Source organism: Oncorhynchus nerka, linkage group LG26 (genome assembly GCF_034236695.1).
Source record: "Oncorhynchus nerka isolate Pitt River linkage group LG26, Oner_Uvic_2.0, whole genome shotgun sequence".
NCBI lineage: Eukaryota > Metazoa > Chordata > Actinopteri > Salmoniformes > Salmonidae > Oncorhynchus > Oncorhynchus nerka.
The window spans coordinates 50,649,980-50,671,466 of record NC_088421.1 but is presented as its reverse complement, the minus strand read 5'-3'; the positions used below and the strand labels follow the sequence as shown (position 1 = coordinate 50,671,466).

Below are 21,487 nucleotides of genomic sequence, written 5' to 3'. Positions count from 1 at the left end.
AATATTGGCCAAAACAAACTGCACCAATGAGTTTAAGACCAAATATTCAACTTTTGCTTCAGCTTTTTTTTTTACATTTGTCAGAATGCTTATGACTTCTTCAAATACTTTTGACTAGATACATAAAGTGCCTTCATTTCAAAACGTGAAACAGTTTGTGTTAAAAGATTGTCAAATAAATGGTGAAATTATATATTGTCACCTCATATGAAACATTTGATCTGAAATCCAAAATGTTGGAGTATAGAGACACATTTAAAATGTTAGCTTCACTGTCAAAATAGATATGGTGTGGACTGTATACTCAATACAATCTAAATCTGATACCTCACTGTCTAAATAGATATGGTGTGGACTGTATACTCAATACAATCTAAATCTGATACCTCACTGTCAAAATAGATATGGTGTGGACTGTATACTCAATACAATCTAAATCTGATACCTCACTGTCTAAATAGATATGGTGTGGACTGTATACTCAATACAATCTAAATCTGATTCCTCACTGTCTGTCTTTTGACTGATACTGCAATTTTAAACTGGTCTGGTCACTGTCTTTTTAAACTGGTCTCAAAGATTTGTACGATACATGTTTCTATCTACAGGCAATACTTTGATAATTTGTCATTTCTGATAATGATACATTGATTTATGTAGAAATGGCAGGTTTCAGGATGTATCTGATAATAATATGAAAATGTTGAAACAGTAAATATATTCTGCCACTATTTTCACCACCAAAGAATATCAGTGTGGTTTTAATATGATTTGACTCTTTGCAGGCTGTCACGCTGTCTAGTCACAGAGGAAGGCTGTGCTTCTCTGGTCTCAGCTCTGAGGTCAAACCCCTCACACCTGAGAGAGCTGGACCTGAGCTACAATCACCCAGGAGACTCAGGAGTCAGACTGCTCTCTGCTCACATATGAGCCCATCCCGGAGACGGGAGGATCCACACTGCAGACTGGAGAAACTCAAGTATGTAGAGGGTTTATGTCAATGTTCATATCAGACATGTTGGACTTATCTGGCTAGTTAAGACAAACATTCATACCACCACTTAGACAAAGTTATATCCTGACTGTGTGTGTGTGTGTGTGTGTGTGTGTGTGTGTGTGTGTGTGTGTGTGTGTGTCTGTGTCTGTGTGTGTGTGTGTGTGTGTATCCCTCAATGACTGTCTGTTCTTCTGCTTACCGCTACAGTGTGGAACATGGTGGAGAGTACACAATGAAACCTGGACTTAGAAAATGTGAGTGTTGACTGCTGTGAAGAATATGACTAAGAATAAGTCTTAATTCAAGTTAAATCCAAGTCAAAGACCACAATCATTACTTACTTGGTCATATTAAATATCAGCTGTAGTACTACAGAAGCAGAAATCAGGGACACCAAAGTTTACAAAGAGTTGATTTGACAATGTGTGTGTGAATTAATGGGAATAAGTGTGTTTTATATTACCATACAGTATATCATATGATCATTCAACAAGTCTCAAGTTACCTTAACTTCTCCTTTTGATACCTAGAAACATCTACATTAAATTAATTAGTGAAAAGTGAGTTAACATTCTAATGTGAATGATGATGATTTCTAATATTGTGTCTGGTTTCATCCATCAGATGTCTGTGATCTCACACTGGACCTAAACACAGTATACCGACTCCTCTCTCTCTCTGAGGAGAACAGAAAAGTGACACTGAGGTCAGAGGAGCAGCCGTATCCTGATGACCCAGAGAGATTTGAGAACTATGAACAGGTGCTGTGTAGAGAGGGTCTGACTGGGCGCTGTTACTGGGAGGTAGAGTGGAGTGGGAGAAGGGTTGATATAGGAATGACATATAAAGGAATCAGCAGGAAAGGAAGGGCTAATGACTTTTGTCTTGGATACAATGACACGTCCTGGACTCTTTTCTGCTATGACAACAGTTACATTGCCATTCACAATAATTATCCCATTGCCATAGACGTCCGCCCCTCCAGCTTCCACAGAGTAGGAGTGTATCTGGACTGGCCAGCCGGCACTTTGTCCTTCTACAGAGTCTCCTCTGACACACTGACCCACCTGTACACATTCACCTCCACATTCACTGAGCCCCTCTATCCAGGGTTTAGGGTTTGGTATGAAGACTCCTCAGTGTCCCTGTGTCAAACACAACATGATGTTTCACTCTAATCATGGTCATGTTTAGTAAGACACACTGGAGCAGCAATGTAGAATATCTCTCTAGTGTGTAAACCTCTCTATCCAGGGTGTTTGGTATGAATATCTCTCTAGTGTGTAAACCTCTCTATCCCAGTGGTCCAGGGTGTTTGGTATGAATATCTCTCTAGTGTGTTAACCTCTCTATCCAGGGTGTTTGTATGAATATCTCTCTAGTGTGTTAACCTCTCTATCCAGGGTGTTTGGTATGAATATCTCTCTAGTGTGTAAACCTCTCTATCCAGGGTGTTTGGTATGAATATCTCTCTAGTGTGTTAACCTCTCTATCCAGGGTGTTTGGTATGAATATCTCTCTAGTGTAAACCTCTCTGTTTGGTATGAATATCTCTCTAGTGTGTTAACCTCTCTATCCAGGGTGTTTGGTATGAATATCTCTCTAGTGTGTAAACCTCTCTATCCAGGGTGTTTGGTATGAATATCTCTCTAGTGTGTTAACCTCTCTATCCAGGGTGTTTGGTATGAATATCTCTCTAGTGTGTAAACCTCTCTATCCAGGGTGTTTGGTTTGAATATCTCTCTAGTGTGTAAACCTATCTATCCAGGGTGTTTGGTATGAAAAATATGTAGTAGCATTACTTTAAGGTTAATATAAATGATAGGTGTGTACAATCGTGTTACTCTGGTTGTGTAAATTGCTGTTTTCACATAACTCTGTACCTAATTCACATCTTGTCTGTTCCGAACAAAGTCTCTCCTCATCCTCTATTGTAAGAACCAACTGTTCTTGGTTCTCGTAGGAGAACACAGAGGATTCTGACTAGTTGGCCACCTCATCCACTAGATATGTGTTGGTTCGACACATTGAGTCAGTTGTGGTGGAACCAGCCAGACTAAGCATTTATAAGTTTACTATATGAGACCTCTGTTGGTTTCTGTATGTCAGAGCTCTTGGCCCAACACTCAAGAGTGTGGGGTCGACCAGCCTCATTATTGCAGGGCTCTCAACGAATCACTTATGGGTGCAGTGGTGACCCATCATTCAGGGCAGGTGGAGCTGTTATGAGCCCCAAATCTTTACCAACATAAATCAAATCCCACCCAAAATGGTGGCTTGCTTGTTTTGCATGATATTTTGGCATTAATACGTGACACATATCAGTTTGCAAACAATGTACATTTTTTTTATATATCTATATCATTGAATTAATAAAGCGGCATACAAACATGGTTTCTTTTTTGATTTATTGAGTAAGGCAACTGTTAATTCAGAACTGCGAAAACTTGATTCAGTGAGTTCAAGACAACTGGGAAGTCGGGAATAAACGAGCTCCGACTGGGAAAATAGGTTTTGAACAGTCATCCAACTCGGTAAATCTGGCCTCTTTCTAGAGAAACGACCTGAAGCTCAATGACGTCATCGTGATTTAATCTTGTTTTTTTTTTGAGTTCCCAGTTGTTTTGAAAGCACCATAAATCCAGAGAATGCCAGACTTTGATGACAAAATTGTCCCACAAAGGACCACCGTGCCACCTTCCTGTTCAAGTGAGCACAGCACAACAACGTGAGTCCAAAACTGTCTTCTATGCTGCTGCATAAATTATGTAATTTGACAGGGAGATGTGTATACTGTAGCTACAAAAGTAATACTAAGTGTATGTTGTGTAGTAAGATGTTAATAGCCCATGTGCCTCACCCTAAGAATTTGTTCTATTTACCCCTCTTAATTTCACCTACTGTTCAGACTTGGTGGTGCAAATGTAGCCTATAACCTGTTTTAGAGAAATGTAGTCATTGAATATTGGAAGAGCTTTCATTGTCTACTTATATGCCCCCTTTATTTATCCTCTGGTTCTGACTTGGTGTACATGGAGAACACTGTAAGAATAGCCGATGTTCTGAATTCTGTACATTTCAAAAGTGCTGAACAAATTGTTATTTTGACTATGTCCCATCCTAGCTCGCTCATTAAACCTCACTAGGGTAGGGGGCAGCATTTGGAATTTTGGATGAAAAGCGTGCCCAAAGTAAACTGCCTGCAACTCAGGCCCAGAAGCTAGGATATGCATATAATTTGTAGATTTGGATAGAAAGCACTCTAAAGTTTCCAAACCTGTTAATAAAATAATGTCTGTGAGTATAACAGAACAGATATGTAAGGCAAAAACGTGAGGAAAATCTATCCAGGAAGTGCTATTATTTTGAAAGTCTGTTTACCATTGAAAGCCTATACACCATACAAAGACTTATGACCCAGTTCACCATCTCTATGGCTTCCACAACATGTGGCCAGTCTTCAGGCATTGTTTCAGGGTTTTACTCTGAAAAATGAGGGAGATACAGCACTTTCAATGAGTGGACAGTGGAAATTTCCAGACATGAGTCCAGCGTGTGACTGGGAGCGTGCCTTTCTTGTTTCTCCTTTTCTATTGACGGAGATATTGTCCGGTTGAAATATTATCAATTCTTTATGACAAAAACAACCTGAGGATTAATTTTAAACATCTTTTGACATGTTTTTACAAACTTTTATGGCACTTTTTAGATTTTTCGTCTTCCTGTTGTGACGCACCAAGAAAACGAAGGTTTTTGAATAGAAAGAGGGACTTTATCAAACAAAACAAACATTTATTGTGTAACATGGTGTCACGCACATCGTAGTGAGGAGACCAAAGCGCAGCGTGGTGTGAATACATTATTTTAATGAATGACGAAAAAACACTAAGTACACTGAACAAACTATACAAAATAATAAGACGAACATGACCGCTATCAAACACTGAGTGCAAACATGCAACATCACATAGACACAGACAAACTAGACATACAACATAGAATGCCCACTCGTATCACACCCTGACCAAACAAAAGATGGAAACAAACAATGCAAACCATGGTCAGAGTGTGACAGTATCCCCCCCTAAGATGCGGACTCCGGCCGCAAAACCTAAACCTATAGGGGAGGGTCTATGTGGGCATCTGTCTGCGGTGACGGCTCTGGCGAGGGACGTGGACCCCACTCCACCATAGCCTCTTCAAGGGCCTCTTTAGAGTGGCGACCCTCGCCTCCGACCTTGGACCTAAGACCCTAATCAAAGGCCCCACTGGACTGAGGAGCGCCTCCGGACTGAAGGGCAGCACCGGACTGAGGGGCAGCACCGTACTGAGAGGCAGCTCCGGACAGGAGGGCGATTCCGGCATCGCCGACGTGACAGGCGACTCTGGCAGCTCCTGGCTGGATGACGGCTCTGGCTGCTCCTGACTGACTGGCGGCTCTGGCGGATTCTGGCTGACTGGCGGCTCCTGGCTGACTGGCGGCTCTGGCGGCTCAGGACAGACTGGAGAATCTGTTGGCTCAGGACAGACGGGAGACTCTGTTGGCTCAGGACAGGAGGGAGACTCTGGTGGCTCAGGACAGGAGGGAGACTCTGGCGGATCCGGACTGGAGGGAGACTCTGGCAGTGCGCCAGACTGGAGTGAGACTCTGGCAGATCCGGAATGGAGGGAGACTGGCGGATCCGGACTGTGGCGTGGAGGTTCCGGACGGACTGTGACCGGTCTGTAGACTGTTGTGGGCTCTAGGTTCCGGACTGTGTTGCCCTGGACTCGTTGCTAGGAGGTTGCTGGGCGGTCTGGTAGACTGTTGCTGCTCTGGACTGGGTACTGTTGCTGGACGCTCTGGACTGGGTACTGTTGCTGGACGCTCTGGACTGGGTACTGTTGCTGGACGCTCTGGACTGGGTACTGTTGCTGGACGCTCTGGACTGGGTACTGTTGCTGGACGCTCTGGACTGGGTACTGTTGCTGCTCTGGACCGACTGGGTACTGCTGGACGCTCTGGGTACTGTTGCCAGACGCCTCTGGGAACTGGGACCCTCTGGACTGGGTACTGTTGCCAGACCCTCTGGACTGGGTACTGTTGCCAGACCCTCTGGACTGGGTACCGGACTTTCTGGACTGGCGAGGCGCAATATAGGCCTGGTACGTGGTTCCGGCACTGGTGGTACCGGGCTGGGGACACGCACCTCAGGGCGAGTGCGAGGAGCAGGAACAGGGAGTACTGGGCACTGGAGGCGCACTGGTGGCCTGCTGCGTGGTGCCGGCACTGATGGCACTGGGCTGAGAACACGCACCTCAGGATGAGTGTGAGAAGCAGGAACAGGACACACTGGGTTGTGAAGGTGTACTGGAGACCTAGTGTGTATAGCCGGCATCAAATCTTCCGGGAACTTTAACACAAGTTTCAGGCTGAGTACGAGGAACTGACACAGGTGGCATCGGACAGTTAACACGCTCCTCAGGGCGAATGCCGTGTATACTATGCCAAACCAACAGCTCTCTCTCTTCACTCTCCTCCAATTTCGTCCACAACTCCTCGAATGTCTCATAATCTCCCCTCCGTTCACTCTCCTCCAATCTGTCCAATAACTCCTTCACAATCTCAGACTCACCCCTCAACTTCGCCGACTGCTCCAAGTGCACCCCCACAAGACATTTTTGGTGCTGCCTCTCTGGCTTCCAGCAGCGCTGCCATGCTGCCTCCTCATACAAGCGCCTCTCTGCTTTCGCTGCCTCCAGCTCTGCTTTGGGGCGGCGATATTCCCCTGGCTGTGCCCAGGGTCCTTTGCCGTCCAGAATTTCCTCCCAAGTCCATGAGTCCTGTGATCGCTGCTGCTGCCTTTTACCATGCTGCTTGGTCCTTTGTTGGTGGGTCATTCTGTCACGCACGTCGTAGTGAGGAGACCAAAGCGCAGCGTGGTGTGAATACATTATTTTAATGAATGACGAAAAAACACGAAGTACACTGAACAAACTATACAAAATAATAAGACGAACGTGACCGCTATCAAACACTGAGTGCAAACATTCAACATCACATAGACACAGACAAACTAAACATACAACATAGAATGCCCACTCGTATCACACCCTGACCAAACAAAACATGGAAACAAACAATGCAAACTATGGTCAGAGTGTGACACATGGAGTCTTCGGAGTGCAACCATATGAAGATCATCAAAGGTAAGTGATTAATTCTAACGCTATTTCTGACTTTTTTTTAGTTTTTTGGCTGCTTACTGTTTGTAATGATTTGTCTGCTGGGCACTGTTCTCAGATAATAGCATGGTTTGCTTTCGCATTCAAGCCTTTTTGAAATCTGACACAGCGGTTGGATTAACAAGAAGTTTATCTTCTTGTAACATGTGTATCTTTTATGTTATTATGAGAATTTCTGTTTTGTTTAGTTTCACGCTCTGCAATTTCACCGGATGTTGTTTGAGACAGTGTTTTCCTGAACAAAACGCGCTAACAAAATGGAGTTTTTTGGAAATAAAGAGGGACTTGATTGAACAAAACAAACATTTATTGGGTAACTGGGAGTTTTGTGAGTGAAACCATATGAATCACATCAAAGGTCAATTATTAATTTTATCGCCATTTCTGACATGTTTTACTCGTCTACTTGGCTGGTTACCGTTTCTAATGATTTGTCTGCTGGGCGCTGTTCTCAGATAATGTAAGGGATTTCGTCCTCTTTGAGGCGAGAAGGATCGGAGGACCAATATGCGGCGTGGTAAGTCTCCATGGTTTTTAATGAGAAAAACTGAACATGAACAGAAACAAAGTAACAAAGTGAAATCCCGAAAACAGTCCCGTGTGGCACAAACACTGACACAGGACACAACCACCCACAAAACCCAACACAAAACAGGCTACCTAAATATGGTTCCCAATCAGAGACAATGACTAACACCTGCCTCTGATTGAGAACCATATCAGGCCAAACATAGAAATAGACAAACCAGACACACAACATAGAAAGCCCACACAACTCACGTCCTGACCAACACTAAAACAAGGAAAACACACAAGAACTTTGGTCAGAACGTGACACATAATCCCAAGTCTGATCTCCTTCTTAACAATGGTATATAATATACAGTAAGTGTCACGAGTCCGACCGAGGGTGTTTCCCCTTCCCGGGCAGGTGGCGCTCGGCGGTCGTCGTCACCGGCCTATTAGTTGCCACTGATTGTTTTTCCTCCCCCTCCTTGTATGTTTAGTGGTAGCACCTGTTCATGTTTAATTAGTTTGTCTTTATTAGACAGCCGGCCCGCCTGGTTGTTGTGCGGGATTATTTCAATGTAACCTTCGGCTCTGTTGTAGAGGTACGTGTTAGTGCCTGGTCGTGATTTTTTCCATTGTACATTTTGATTCCCTGTGGTTGGGAACGTAACTTTTGTGAGCACCCTGTGGTGCGTTGGTGCTATTAAAAGACGCACAGCATTGAACTCTGTCTCCTGCATTTGACTCCACACCCACGACACCCGGAGCATTACAGAATCCCGCAACTATCAAATTGAATGGAGTCAGCAGGAGCAGCAGCCAACTCTCTCCCATCGATGGAGGAACGGGTTCTCCACCACACCACCGTCCTCCATCGGATCGGATCCGCGATGGATCAAGTGATGGAGAGAATGGACAGATGGGAGAGGAGTGGTCTCCTCTCTCCACCTTCGGCACCCACGGTTCCGGACTCCCCATCTCCCGACTCCAGCACCCTGGGTCGTGCTCTGGAGTGGGCGAACGCAGTCTGGAATGGCACAGAGTTTTCCCGTCGCTTCCGTGCTGTGTTTGATCACCCTCTAGACGGCCGAGCGGTGGGAGAACGACTATTTCATCTCAGGCAGGAGAGGAGGAGCGCCCAGGATTACGCGCTGGAGTTCCGGACCTTGGCAGCCGGATCTGGGTGGAACGACAGGGCCCGTATGGACCACTACAGGTGTAGTCTCCGAGAGGACGTCCGCCGGGAGTTAGCGTGTCGGGACACCACTCTGTTACTGGATCAGCTGATTGACATGTCCATTCGACTGGATAATCTGCTGGCTGCCCGCGGGCGTTCAGAGAGGGTCCTGTGCGTTCCACCACCCAGCCCCTCCGCTCCCATTCCAATGGAGTTGGGAGGGGCTGGGCCGAGGGATACCGGAGGAGGAGGCCTTCCCTGCACCAACTGTGGTCGGAGAGGACACACGTCTGATCGGTGCTGGGGGGGTCCGTCTGGGAGTAGAGATGGCAGGTGGAACGCTTCTCGGTCACCCCAGGTGAGTCAGCATCAAACTCACCCAGAACCCCTTGTTGGCCACATGTTTGTCTTAACCTTTTTCCTTCACTTTTTTCCCTCTTCCCAGCATAGGGCGCTAGTCGATTCAGGCGCAGCTGGGAACTTTATGGATCGCGGACTCGCCCTTAAGTTAGGGGTTCCGCTGGTGCCGATAGATTCTCCTTTCCCCGTGCACTCCCTAGATAGCCGGCCATTAGGGTCAGGGATGGTCAGGGAGACCACGGTCCCACTGGACATGGTGACGCAGGGGAATGTTATTTTACTCAGTTCTTTATTATTGATTTGCCTGCGTTTCCAGTGGTGCTGGGGACTCCCTGGCTGGCCCGGCACAATCCTAAAATTTCGTGGAGACAGGGGGTTCTCCAGGGGTGGTCAGAGGAGTGTTCTGGAAGGTGTTTGGGAGGTTCCATCGGTGCCACATCGGTGGAGAGTCCAGACCAGGGTTCCACGGTGTGCATTCCCCCCGAGTATGCCGATTTGGCAATCGCTTTCAGTAAAGTGAAAGCGACTAAATTACCACCTTATCGACCGGGAAGGGATTGTACGATAGATCTCCAGGTAGACGCTGCGCTTCCCAAGAGTCACGTGTACCCACTGTCCCAGGAGGAGACGTTGGCAATGGAGACATATTTCACGGAGTCGCTGGGACAGGGGTACATTCGGCCCTCCATTTCACCCGTCTCCTCGAGTTTCTTTTTTGTGAGGAAAAAGGAGGGAGGTTTGCGTCCGTGTATCGATTATAGAGGTCTAAACGCCATCACAGTGGGGTATAGTTACCCTCTACCTCTCATCGCTACGGCGGTGGAATCGTTCCACGGAGCGCAGTTCTTCACAAAACTGGATCTCAGGAGCGCGTATTGTCTGGTGCGTATTCGGAAGGGAGACGAGTGGAAAACCGCATTTAGTACTACATCAGGCCACTATGAGTACCTCGTCATGCCGTATGGGTTAAAAAATGCTCCAGCCGTTTTTCAATCCTTTGTAGACGAGATTCTCAGGGACCTGTGCGGGCAGGGAGTGGTTGTTTATATCGATGACCTTCTGATCTACTCGGCCACTCACACCGCGCATGTGTCTCTGGTGCGCAAGGTGCTTGGTAGACTGCTGGAGCATGACCTATACGTCAAGGCTGAGAAATGCGTGTTCTCTAAACGAGCCGTCTCTTTTCTGGGATATCGCATTTCCACCTCGGGGGTAGTGATGGAGGGTGACCGCATTAGGGCCGTGCGTAATTGGCCGACTCCGACCACGGTAAAGGAGGTGCAGCGGTTTTTGGGTTTTGCCAACTACTACCGGAGGTTTATCCTGGGTTTTGGCCAGATAGCGGCTCCCATCACCTCACTGCTGAAGGGGGGCCCGGTGTGGTTGCAGTGGTCAGCAGAGTCGGACGGAGCATTCAACAAGTTGAAGGCGCTGTTCACTGATGCGCCCGTGTTGGCGCATCCGGACCCCTCTCTAGCATTCATAGTGGAGGTGGACGCGTCCGAGGCTGGGGTGGGTGCCGTGCTATCACAGCGCTCGGGTACGCCACCAAAACTCCGCCCCTGCGCTTTCTTCTCAAGGAAGCTCAGCCCAGCGGAGCGTAACTATGATGTGGGGGACCGGGAGTTGCTAGCGGTGGTTAGAGCTCTGAAGGTGTGGAGACACTGGCTTGAGGGGGCTAAGCACCCTTTTCTCATCTGGACCGACCACCAGAATCTGGAGTATATTCAGGCAGCTAGGAGACTTAACCCACGTCAGGCAAGGTGGGCCATATTCTTCATCCGGTTCCGGTTTACTTTGTCTTATAGACCGGGCTCCCAGAACGTGAAGGCTGACGCACTGTCCCGCCTTTACGACACAGAGGATGGGTCCACCGAACCTACTCCCATCCTTCCCGCCTCAAAGCTGGTAGCCCCAGTGGTATGGGAGGTGGACTCGGACATCGAGCGGGCGTTACGGGCAGAACCCGCGCCTCCTCAGTGTCCAGCGGGGCGAAGGTACGTGCCGCTTGGTGTTCGGGACAAACTGATTCGGTGGGCTCACGTCCTACCCTCCTCAGGTCACCCTGGGGTGACGAGGACAGTGGGGAGCCTTCAGGGGAGGTATTGGTGGCCTATGTTGGCTAAGGACGTTAAGGGTTATGTCTCCTCCTGTTCAGTAGGCGCTCAGAGTAAGGCTCCTAGGCACCTTCCTAGAGGGAAGCTACAACCCCTCCCCGTTCCACAGCGGTCATGGTCACATCTGTCCATAGATTTCCTGACCGATCTTCCGCCGTCTCAGGGGAACACCACGGTTCTAGTGATTGTGAATTGGTTCTCTAAGTCCTGCCGTCTCCTCCCGTTGCCCGGTATCCCTACAGCCATACAGACTGCGGAGGCATTATTCACCCATGTCTTTCGGCACTACGGGGTGCCGGAGGACATCGTTTCTGATCGGGGCCCCCAATTCACGTCTCGGGTATGGAGAGCATTCATGGAACGCTTGGGGGTCTCTGTCAGCCTGACCTCCGGTTATCACCCCGAGAGTAATGGGCAGGTGGAGAGAGTGAACCAGGAGGTGGGTAGGTTTCTGCGTTCGTATTGCCAGGATCGGCCAGGGGAGTGGGCACGCTACATTCCCTGGGCTGAAATGGCTCAGAACTCACTACGCCACTCCTCTACTAACGTGTCCCCTTTTCAGTGTGTGTTGGGGTACCAGCCGGTCTTGGCACCATGGCATCCGAGCCAGACCGAGGCTCCTGCGGTGGAGGAATGGGTCCAGCGCTCCAAGGAGACCTGGAGGGCCGTCCAGGAATCTCTACAACAAGCGAGTGGACGGCAGAAGAGGAGTGCTGACCGCCACCGCAGTGAGGCCCCCGTGTTTGTACCGGGGGACAGGGTCTGGCTCTCGACCCGAAACCTACCTCTCCGCTTGCCCTGCCGGAAGCTGGGTCCACAGTGTGTAGGGCCCTTTAACCTCTTCAGTCGACCCTCTACTTTTTTGAACATTTTGTTAAAAATCGCGCAACATTTCAGCGCCCTGCTACTCATGCCAGGAATATAGTACGTTCATATGGTTAGAATGTATGGATAGGAAACCCTCTGACGTTTTTAAAACTGGTTAAATCACGACTGTGGCTATTACATAACGTGCGTTACATCGGAAAGCGCAGGAAAACCTGATCACAGAAAATGGAAATAAATATCCTTGCGCCACTTCCAGCAATTGTTAACAGTGAGCCGAATTAGATAAGACCGAGCATTCAACTCCCACAGCATCCCCATGTTGTCTAGAGTCTTGTGAATTGAATCATCTTTGATTCTTGGTTGAACCGAAAGAGGGGCACGACTTACCTCCGGTCTCCGCCCAGATCATTCCGGAAGAGCTCTCTCCTGAAATTTTTTCCAAGACGACAGCTAATGATTTCTACATCGCCTATGGATGATTTTTATCGCTTATTAACGTTTACTAATACCTAAAGTAGCATTACAAACGTATTTCGAAGTGTTTTGTGAAAGTTTATCGTCTACTTTTTGAATTTAAAAAAATGACGTTACGTTGTGAAATCGCTGTTTTTTTCGTTTATCACACAGTCTACATATAACGATATCTTGGCTTTATATGGCCCGATTTAATCGAAATAAAGACCCAATAGTGTTTATGGGACATCTAGGAGTGCCAACAAAGAAGATGGTGAAAGGTAATGACTGTTTTCTATTTTATTGTGCGGTTTGTGTAACGCCGAAATGCTAATTATTTTGTTTACGTCCCCTGCTGTGCTTTTCTGTTGTAGTGTATTGGTGCATGCTATCAGATAATAGCTTCTCATGCTGTCGCCGAAAAGCATTTTAAAAATCTGACTTGTTGCCTGGATTCACAACGAGTGTAGCTTTAATTTGATACCCTGCATGTGTATTTTAATGAACTTTTGAGTTTTAACTAATACTATTAGCATTTAGCGTAGCGCATTTGCATTTCCAGAGCTCTAGTTGGGACGCAAGCGTCCCAAGTAGAGGCAAGAGGTTAAAGTCCTGAGGAGGATAAACGAGGTGTGTTATCGATTACAACTCCCTTCCTATTATCGTATTAACCCCTCGTTTCATGTGTCTCTCCTCAGGCCGGTGGTAGCTGGTCCCCTGCAGGACAGTGAGGTGCTGGAGGTCCCCCCCCCTCTGGACATCGAGGGGTCCCCGGCGTACACGATCCGGGCCATTCTGGACTCAAGACGCCGGGTGAGGGGCCTGCAGTACCTCGTGGACTGGGAGGTACGGCCCGGAGGAGAGGTGCTGGGTACCGGTGGGGGACATCTTGGATCCATCCATGTTGAGGATTTCCATCGCCTCCATCCGGATCGCCCTGCACCTCGTCCTCCGGGGCGACCTCGAGGCCGGTGTCGGCGCGCTGCGGGAGCCGCGCGTCAGGGGGGGGTACTGTCACGAGTGGCGCTCGGCGGTCGTCATCACCGGCCTATTAGCTGCCACTGATTGTCTTTCCTCCCCCTCCTTGTATGTTTATTGGTAGCACCTGTTTAGGTATGATTAGTTTGTCTTTAATAGACAGCCGGCCCGCCTGGTTGTTGTGCGGGATTATTTCAGTGTAACCTTCGGCTCTGTTGTAGAGGTACGTGTTAGTGCCTGGTCGTGACTTTTCCGTTGTACATTTTCATTCCCTGTGTTTGGGGCCGTTACTATTGTGAGCACCCTGTGGTGCGTTGGTGCTATTAAAGACGCACAGCATTGCACTCTCTGTCTCCTGCGTTTGACTCCACACCCACGACACCCGCAGCATTACAGGAGGTGTGTTGGGTCATTGTCCTGTTGAAAAACAAATGATAGTCCCACTGAGCCTGAACCAGATGGGACGGCGTTTCGCTGCAGAATGCTGTGGTAGCCATGCTGGGTAAGTGTGACTTGAATTCTAAATAAATCACAGGCAGTGTCACTAGCAAAGCCCCCCCACACCACCACACCTCCTCATCCATGCTTTATGGTGGGAAATACACATGTGGAGATCATCCGATCACCCCCACACCATCACACCTCTTCATCCATGCTTTATGGTGGGAAATACACATGTGGAGATCATCCTTTCACCCCCACACCACCACACCTCTTCATCCATGCTTTATGGTGGGAAATACACATGTGGAGATCATCCGTTCACCCACACAGCTTCTCACAAAGACACAGTGGTTGAAACCAAACATCTCACATTTGGACTGCAGACCAAAAGGCAGATTTCCCCCTGTCTAATGTCTAATGTCCATTGCTCGTGTTTCTTGGCCCAAGCAAGTCTCTTCTTCTTGTTGGTGTCTTTTAGTAGTGGTTTCTTTGCAGCAATTCAACCATGAAGGCCTGATTCATGCAGTCTCCTCTGAACAGTTGATATTGAGAAGTGTCTGTTATTGAACTCTGTGAAGTATTTATTTGGGCTGCAATTTCTGAGGCTGGTAACTCTAATGAACTCATCCTCGGCAGCAGAGGTATTCCTTTCCTGTGTCGGTCCTCTTGAGAGCTAGTTTCTTCATAGTGCTTGATGGTTTTTGCGACTGCACTTGAATAAACTTTCAAAGTTCTTGACATTTTCCGGAATGACTGACATTCATATCTTAAAGTAATGATGGACTGTCATTTCTCTTTGCTTATTTGAGCTGTTCTTGCCATAATATGGACTTAGTCTTTTACCAAATAAGACTATATTCTGTATACCACCCCTACCTTGTCACAACACAACTCATTGGCTCAAACACATTAAGAAGGAATGAAATTCCACAAAGTAACTTTTAACAACGCACACCTGTTCATTGAAATGCATTCCAGGTGACTACCTCATGAAGCTGGTTGAGAGAATGCCAAGACTGTGAAAAGCTGTCATCAAGGCAAAGGGTGGATACTTTGAAGAATCTCAAATATAAAATATATTTTAATTTTTTTTTTTTTTAATGGTTACTACGTGATTCCATATGTGTTATTTCACAGTTTTATTTGATGTCTTCACAAATGAGTGGGTGTGTCCAATCTTTTGACTGGTACTGTATATTTGAACAGTATTGTTTCTCTAGTGGTATAAACATCCCTGCCGCTATTTGTTCTGTGTTCCTTCAAAATAAATACAAGTTTGATCACAAAAAAGAAAAAGTGCACAGAGATTCAACGGAACGTCAGAGACGGGAAATCAAGGCACATGCTTCCACTGTGGCAAAGAGGAACATCAGGCGTCTACATACTGAGGTAAGGACATGGATTTTCCAGACTGTGGCAAAGAGGAACATCAGGCGTCTACATACTGAGGTAAGGACATGGATTTTCCAGACAGTGGCAAAGCGGAACATCAAAGATCTACGTGCAGAGGTAAGGACATGGATTTTCCAGACTGTGGTAAAAAGAGACACATCGAACAAGCCTCCAGAAACAAAAAGAGAACAGAGAAAACAGACTGAAAACAAGAAACAGACATTCCAAAGAAAGACAAATAGACATGTTCACACTGTTGAGCACTAGAACACTGAGGTGAGTGACTCATCAGACCAGGAAGTCACACTGAAAATCCTGACTTCTTCCTGGCCGGCTGCACGGATACTATGTCTCCCCCTCGCTAGAGGGACAGCTGGTGTGTATGGAGATTAAAACAGGGGCAGCTGGTGTGTATGGAGATTAAAACAGGGGCAGCTGTATCTCTTGTGTCAGACAAAAGACACTGCAACACCTTCCACTTCAGCCAGCTCCCCTTGTGTTAAAGACTTACACAGGAGAATCTGTCGCTGAGAGGCATCACTGATGTCACAGTTCAGGTAAACAGACCAACTCTATGTTATGAAGGGAGACTCTGTCGCTGTGAGAGGCATCACTGATGTCACAGTTCAGGTAAACAGACCAACTCTATGTTGTGAAGGGAGACTAGATGCATCAGCAAGGTGATGTCATCAGATGCATTCAGGTAAACAGATCAATTCTAGGTGTTGATGCATATCAACCAGGAGACCAGGTGTCCACATCAGATGCATATCAACCAGCAAGGTACCAGGTGTCCACATCAGATGCATATCAACCAGCAAGGTGCCAGGTGTCCACATCAGATGCATATCAACCCAGGGTACCAGGTGTCCACATCAGATGCATATCAACCAGCAAGGTACCAGTCCACATCAGTGTCAGGTGTCCACATCAGATGCATATCAACCAGCAAGGTACCAGGTGTCCACATCAGATGCATATCAACCAGCAAGGTACCAGGTGTCCACATCAGATGCATATCAACCAGCAGGTGTCCACATCAGATGCATATCAACCAGCAAGGTACCAGGTGTCCACATCAGATGCATATCAACCAGCAGCCAGGTGTCCACATCAGATGCAAATCAACCAGCAAGGTACCAGGTGTCCACATCAGATGCATATCAACCAGCAGGGTACCAGGTGTCCACATCAGATGCATATCAACCAGCAGGGTACCAGGTGTCCACATCAGATGCATATCAACCAGCAAGGTACCAGGTGTCCACATCAGATGCATATCACCAGCCAGGTACCAGGTGTCCACATCAGATGCATATCAACCAGCAAGGTACCAGGTGTCCACATCAGGTGTCCACATCAGATGCATATCAGCCAGCCAGGCATATGTACCAGGTGTCCACATCAGATGCATATCAGCCAGCCAGGTGTCAGGTGTGAAGACATGGTTTGTTAAATAAACACTTGATAAATAGTGTATAAACTATTGCAAAGGATTAATTACATGAAGACATATTAGTGGAAATATATCAATAAAATAACAATTGTTAATTCTACAAAGTAGAAAATAAATCGTCCTACAGCCCATTTCTGTTTCCCTGAAAATAAAAACATTACAATGTAATCCATTTGATCAACCTTATTAGTAGATGTGATTAGTAATACAGTGATAGTACTTAATAAAGTCCATTTACTTTATTTTGACAAATTAGAAACAAAAAAAAATATAATATTTGAATAATATAACCAGCCAGGTGCACAGGAGGAATGTATTCTGTATTCCTAAACAAAAGCACCAGTGCATGAACAGTTGTAAAGAATGAATTGCATGAATAAATATTTGTGGAAAAATATTTATGTCAAGATATTAAAACAATGAGGAGAGCAGTACCTGATGCCTGCTTGGTGCTGTGGTGCTTGGGGAAGAGGGAGAGCAGGACCTGCTGCCTGCTTGGTGCTGTGGTGGTTGGGGAGGAGGAGAGCAGGACCTGCTGCCTGCTTGGTGCTGTGGTGCTTGGGAAGAGGGAGAGCAGGACCTGCTGCCTGCTTGGTGCTGTGGTGCTTGGGGAAGAGGGAGAGCAGGACCTGCTGCCTGCTTGGTGCTGTGGTGCTTGGGGAAGAGGGAGAGCAGGACCTGCTGCCTGCTTGGTGCTGTGGTGGTTGGGGAGGAGGGAGAGCAGGACCTGCTGCCTGCTTGGTGCTGTGGTGCTTGGGGAAGAGGGAGAGCAGGACCTGCTGCCTGCTTGGTGCTGTGTTGCTTGGGGAAGAGGGAGAGCAGGACCTGCTGCCTGCTTGGTGCTGTGGTGGTTGGGGAAGAGGGAGAGCAGGACCTGCTGCCTGCTTGGTGCTGTGGTGCTTGGAGACGAGGGAGAACAGGACCTGCTGCCTGCTTGGTGCTGTGGTGCTTGCGGAAGAGGGAGAGCAGGACCTGCTGCCTGCTTGGTGCTGTGGTGCTTGGAGACGAGGGAGAACAGGACCTGCTGCCTGCTTGGTGACTGTAGCTTCTTTCTCTGCGTTCATGTGGTTCTCATGAAGCTCACATGCCAGATCCATGATGAAATCTCTCCTGCTGACTGTCTTGACAAGGCATTGCTTGTACAACACGTGTTGATAGCAGCCATGTGGAGCACATTGTAGAACAGGCCAGCGGCAAGTACCTCCTTTTACAGAGTCTTGCCATGTAATAGTAATAATATGAATGTAATATAATGAAAGGGGGGATACTAGTTGGTGTCTGTCAGATGGAAGGCTGTTTGTATATGGTAGAGATACTGTTTATACTGTAATGACCTGGCTAGATCATAAAGGGATACTAGTTGCTGTCTGTATATGGTAGAGATACTGTATATACTGTAATGACCTGACTAGATCATAAAGGGGATACTAGTTGCTGTCTGTATATGGTAGAGATACTGTATATACTGTAATGACCTGGCTAGATCATAAAGGGGATACTAGTTGGTGTCTGTATATGGTAGAGATACTGTATATACTGTAATGACCTGGCTAGATCATAAAGGGGATATTAGTTGGTGTCTGTATATGGTAGAGATACTGTATATACTGCAATGACCTGGCTAGATCATAAAGGGGATACTAGTTGGTGTCTGTATATGGTAGAGATACTGTATATACTGTAATGACCTGGCTAGATCATAAAGGGGATACTAGTTGGTGTCTGTATATGGTAGAGATACTGTATATACTGTAATGACCTGGCTAGATCATAAAGGGGATACTAGTTGATGTCTGTATATGGTAGAGATACTGTATATACTGTAATGACCTGACTAGATCATAAAGGGGATACTAGTTGCTGTCTGTATATGGTAGAGATACTGTATATACTGTAATGACCTGGCTAGATCATAAAGGGGATACTAGTTGCTGTCTGTATATGGTAGAGATACTGTATATACTGTAATGACCTGGCTAGATCATAAAGGGGATACTAGTTGGTGTCTGTATATGGTAGAGATACTGTATATACTGTAATGACCTGGCTAGATCATAAAGGGGATATTAGTTGGTGTCTGTATATGGTAGAGATACTGTATATACTGTAATGACCTGGCTAGATCATAAAGGGGATACTAGTTGGTGTCTGTATATGGTAGAGATACTGTATGTACTGTAATGACCTGGCTCTAGATCATAAAGGGGATACTAGTTGGTGTCTGTATCTGGTAGAGATACTGTATATACTGTAATGACCTAGCTAGATCATAAAGGGGATACTAGTTGCTGTCTGTATATGGTAGAGATACTGTATATACTGTAATGACCTAGCTAGATCATAAAGGGGATACTAGTTGGTGTCTGTATCTGGTAGAGATACTGTATAAACTGTAATGACCTGGCTAGATCATAAAGGGGATACTAGTTGGTGTCTGTATATGGTAGAGATACTGTATATACTGTAATGACATGGCTAGATCATAAAGGGGATACTAGTTGCTGTCTGTATATGGTAGAGATACTGTATATACTGTAATGACCTGGCTGGATCATAAAGGGGATACTAGTTGGTGTCTGTATATGGTAGAGATACTGTATATACTGTAATGATCTGGCTAGATCATAAAGGGGATACTAGTTGGTGTCTGTATATGGTAGAGATACTGTATATACTGTAATGACCTGGCTAGATCATAAAGGGGATACTAGTTGCTGTCTGTATATGGTAGAGATACTGTATATACTGTAATGACCTGGCTAGATCATAAAGGGGATACTAGTTGCTGTCTGTATATGGTAGAGATACTGTATATACTGTAATGACCTGGCTAGATCATAAAGGGGATACTAGTTGCTGTCTGTATATGGTAGAGATACTGTATATACTGTAATGACCTGGCTAGATCATAAAGGGGATACTAGTTGGTGTCTGTATCTGGTAGAGATACTGTATAAACTGTAATGACCTGGCTAGATCATAAAGGGGATACTAGTTGGTGTCTGTATATGGTATAGATACTGTATATACTGTAATGACCTGGCTAGATCATAAAGGGGATACTAGTTGGTGTCTGTATATGGTAGAGATACTGTATATACTGTAATGACCTGGCTAGATCATAAAGGGGATACTAGTTGCTGTCTGTATATGGTAGAGATACTGTATATACTGTAATGACCTGGCTAGATCATAAAGGGGATACTAGTTGCTGTCTGTATATGGTAGAGATACTGTATATACTGTAATGACCTGGCTAGATCATAAAGGGGATACTAGTTGCTGTCTGTATATGGTAGAGATACTGTATATACTGTAATGACCTGGCTAGATCATAAAGGGGATACTAGTTGCTGTCTGTATATGGTAGAGATACTGTATATACTGTAATGACCTGGCTAGGTCATAAAGGGGATACTAGTTGGTGTCTGTATATGGTAGAGATACTGTATGTACTGTAATGACCTGGCTAGATCATAAAGGGGTTACTAGTTGGTGTCTGTATATGGTAGAGATACTGTATGTACTGTAATGACCTGGCTAGATCATAAAGGGGATACTAGTTGCTGTCTGTATATGGTAGAGATACTGTATATACTGTAATGACCTGGCTAGGTCATAAAGGGGATACTAGTTGGTGTCTGTATATGGTAGAGATACTGTATATACTGTAATGACCTGGCTAGATCATAAAGGGGATACTAGGTTGGTGTCTGTATATGGTAGAGATACTGTATATACTGTAATGACCTGGCTAGATCATAAAGGGGATACTAGTTGGTGTCTGTATATGGTAGAGATACTGTTTATACATCACACTGTGATTGTAGTCTGTCTCTGATTTCTTCTTCTGGCCATCGGTGTCACAGTGGGATGCTGTTGAAACACTTGTTTAGTTTACATCTGTACACCGTGAGTGTTGTTATACCTCTCATCACACTGTGAGTGTTGCTTTACCTCTCTCCATCACACTGTGAGTGTTGTTTTACCTCTCTCCATCACACTGTGAGTGTTGTTTTACCTCTCTCCATCACACTGTGAGTGTTGCTATACCTCTCTCCATCACACTGTGAGTGCTTTACCTCTCCATCACACTTGTTTTACCTCTCTCCATCACACTGTGAGTGTTGCTTTACCTCTCCATCACACTGTGAGTGTTGTTTTCTCTCCATCACACTGTGAGTGCTTTGCTTTACCTCTCCATCACACTGTGAGTGTTGCTTTACCTCTCTCCATCACACTGTGAGTGTTGCTTTACCTCTCCATCACACTGTGAGTGTTGCTACCTCTCCATCACTGTGAGTGTTGCTTTACCTCTCTCCATCACACTGTGAGTGTTGCTACCTCTACCTCTCTCCATCACACTGTGAGTGTTGCTTTACCTCTCCATCACACTGTGAGTGTGTTGCTTTACCTCTCTCCATCACACTGTGAGTGTTGCTTTACCTCTCCATCACACTGTGAGTGTTGCTATACCTCTCTGCATCACACTGTGAGTGTTGCTGTATACCTCTCTCCATCACACTGTGAGTGTTGCTTTACCTCTCCAT

At 46.2% G+C, this 21,487-nt stretch overlaps 1 protein-coding gene across 1 annotated transcript in view; it reads left to right on the top strand.

The window, feature by feature from the left end:
• The window catches only part of LOC135564810 (NLR family CARD domain-containing protein 3-like), a 63,289-nt gene extending 60,999 nt beyond the window's left edge, over positions 1–2,290 (top strand). Inside the window, exon 4 of the mRNA XM_065010876.1 lies at positions 1,622–2,290. Coding sequence (XP_064866948.1) covers positions 1,622–2,175 — 554 coding nt within the window. The 3' untranslated portion in view covers positions 2,176–2,290. The remainder of the gene's footprint in view (positions 1–1,621) is intronic.
• The last annotated feature ends 19,197 nt before the right edge of the window (positions 2,291–21,487 follow it).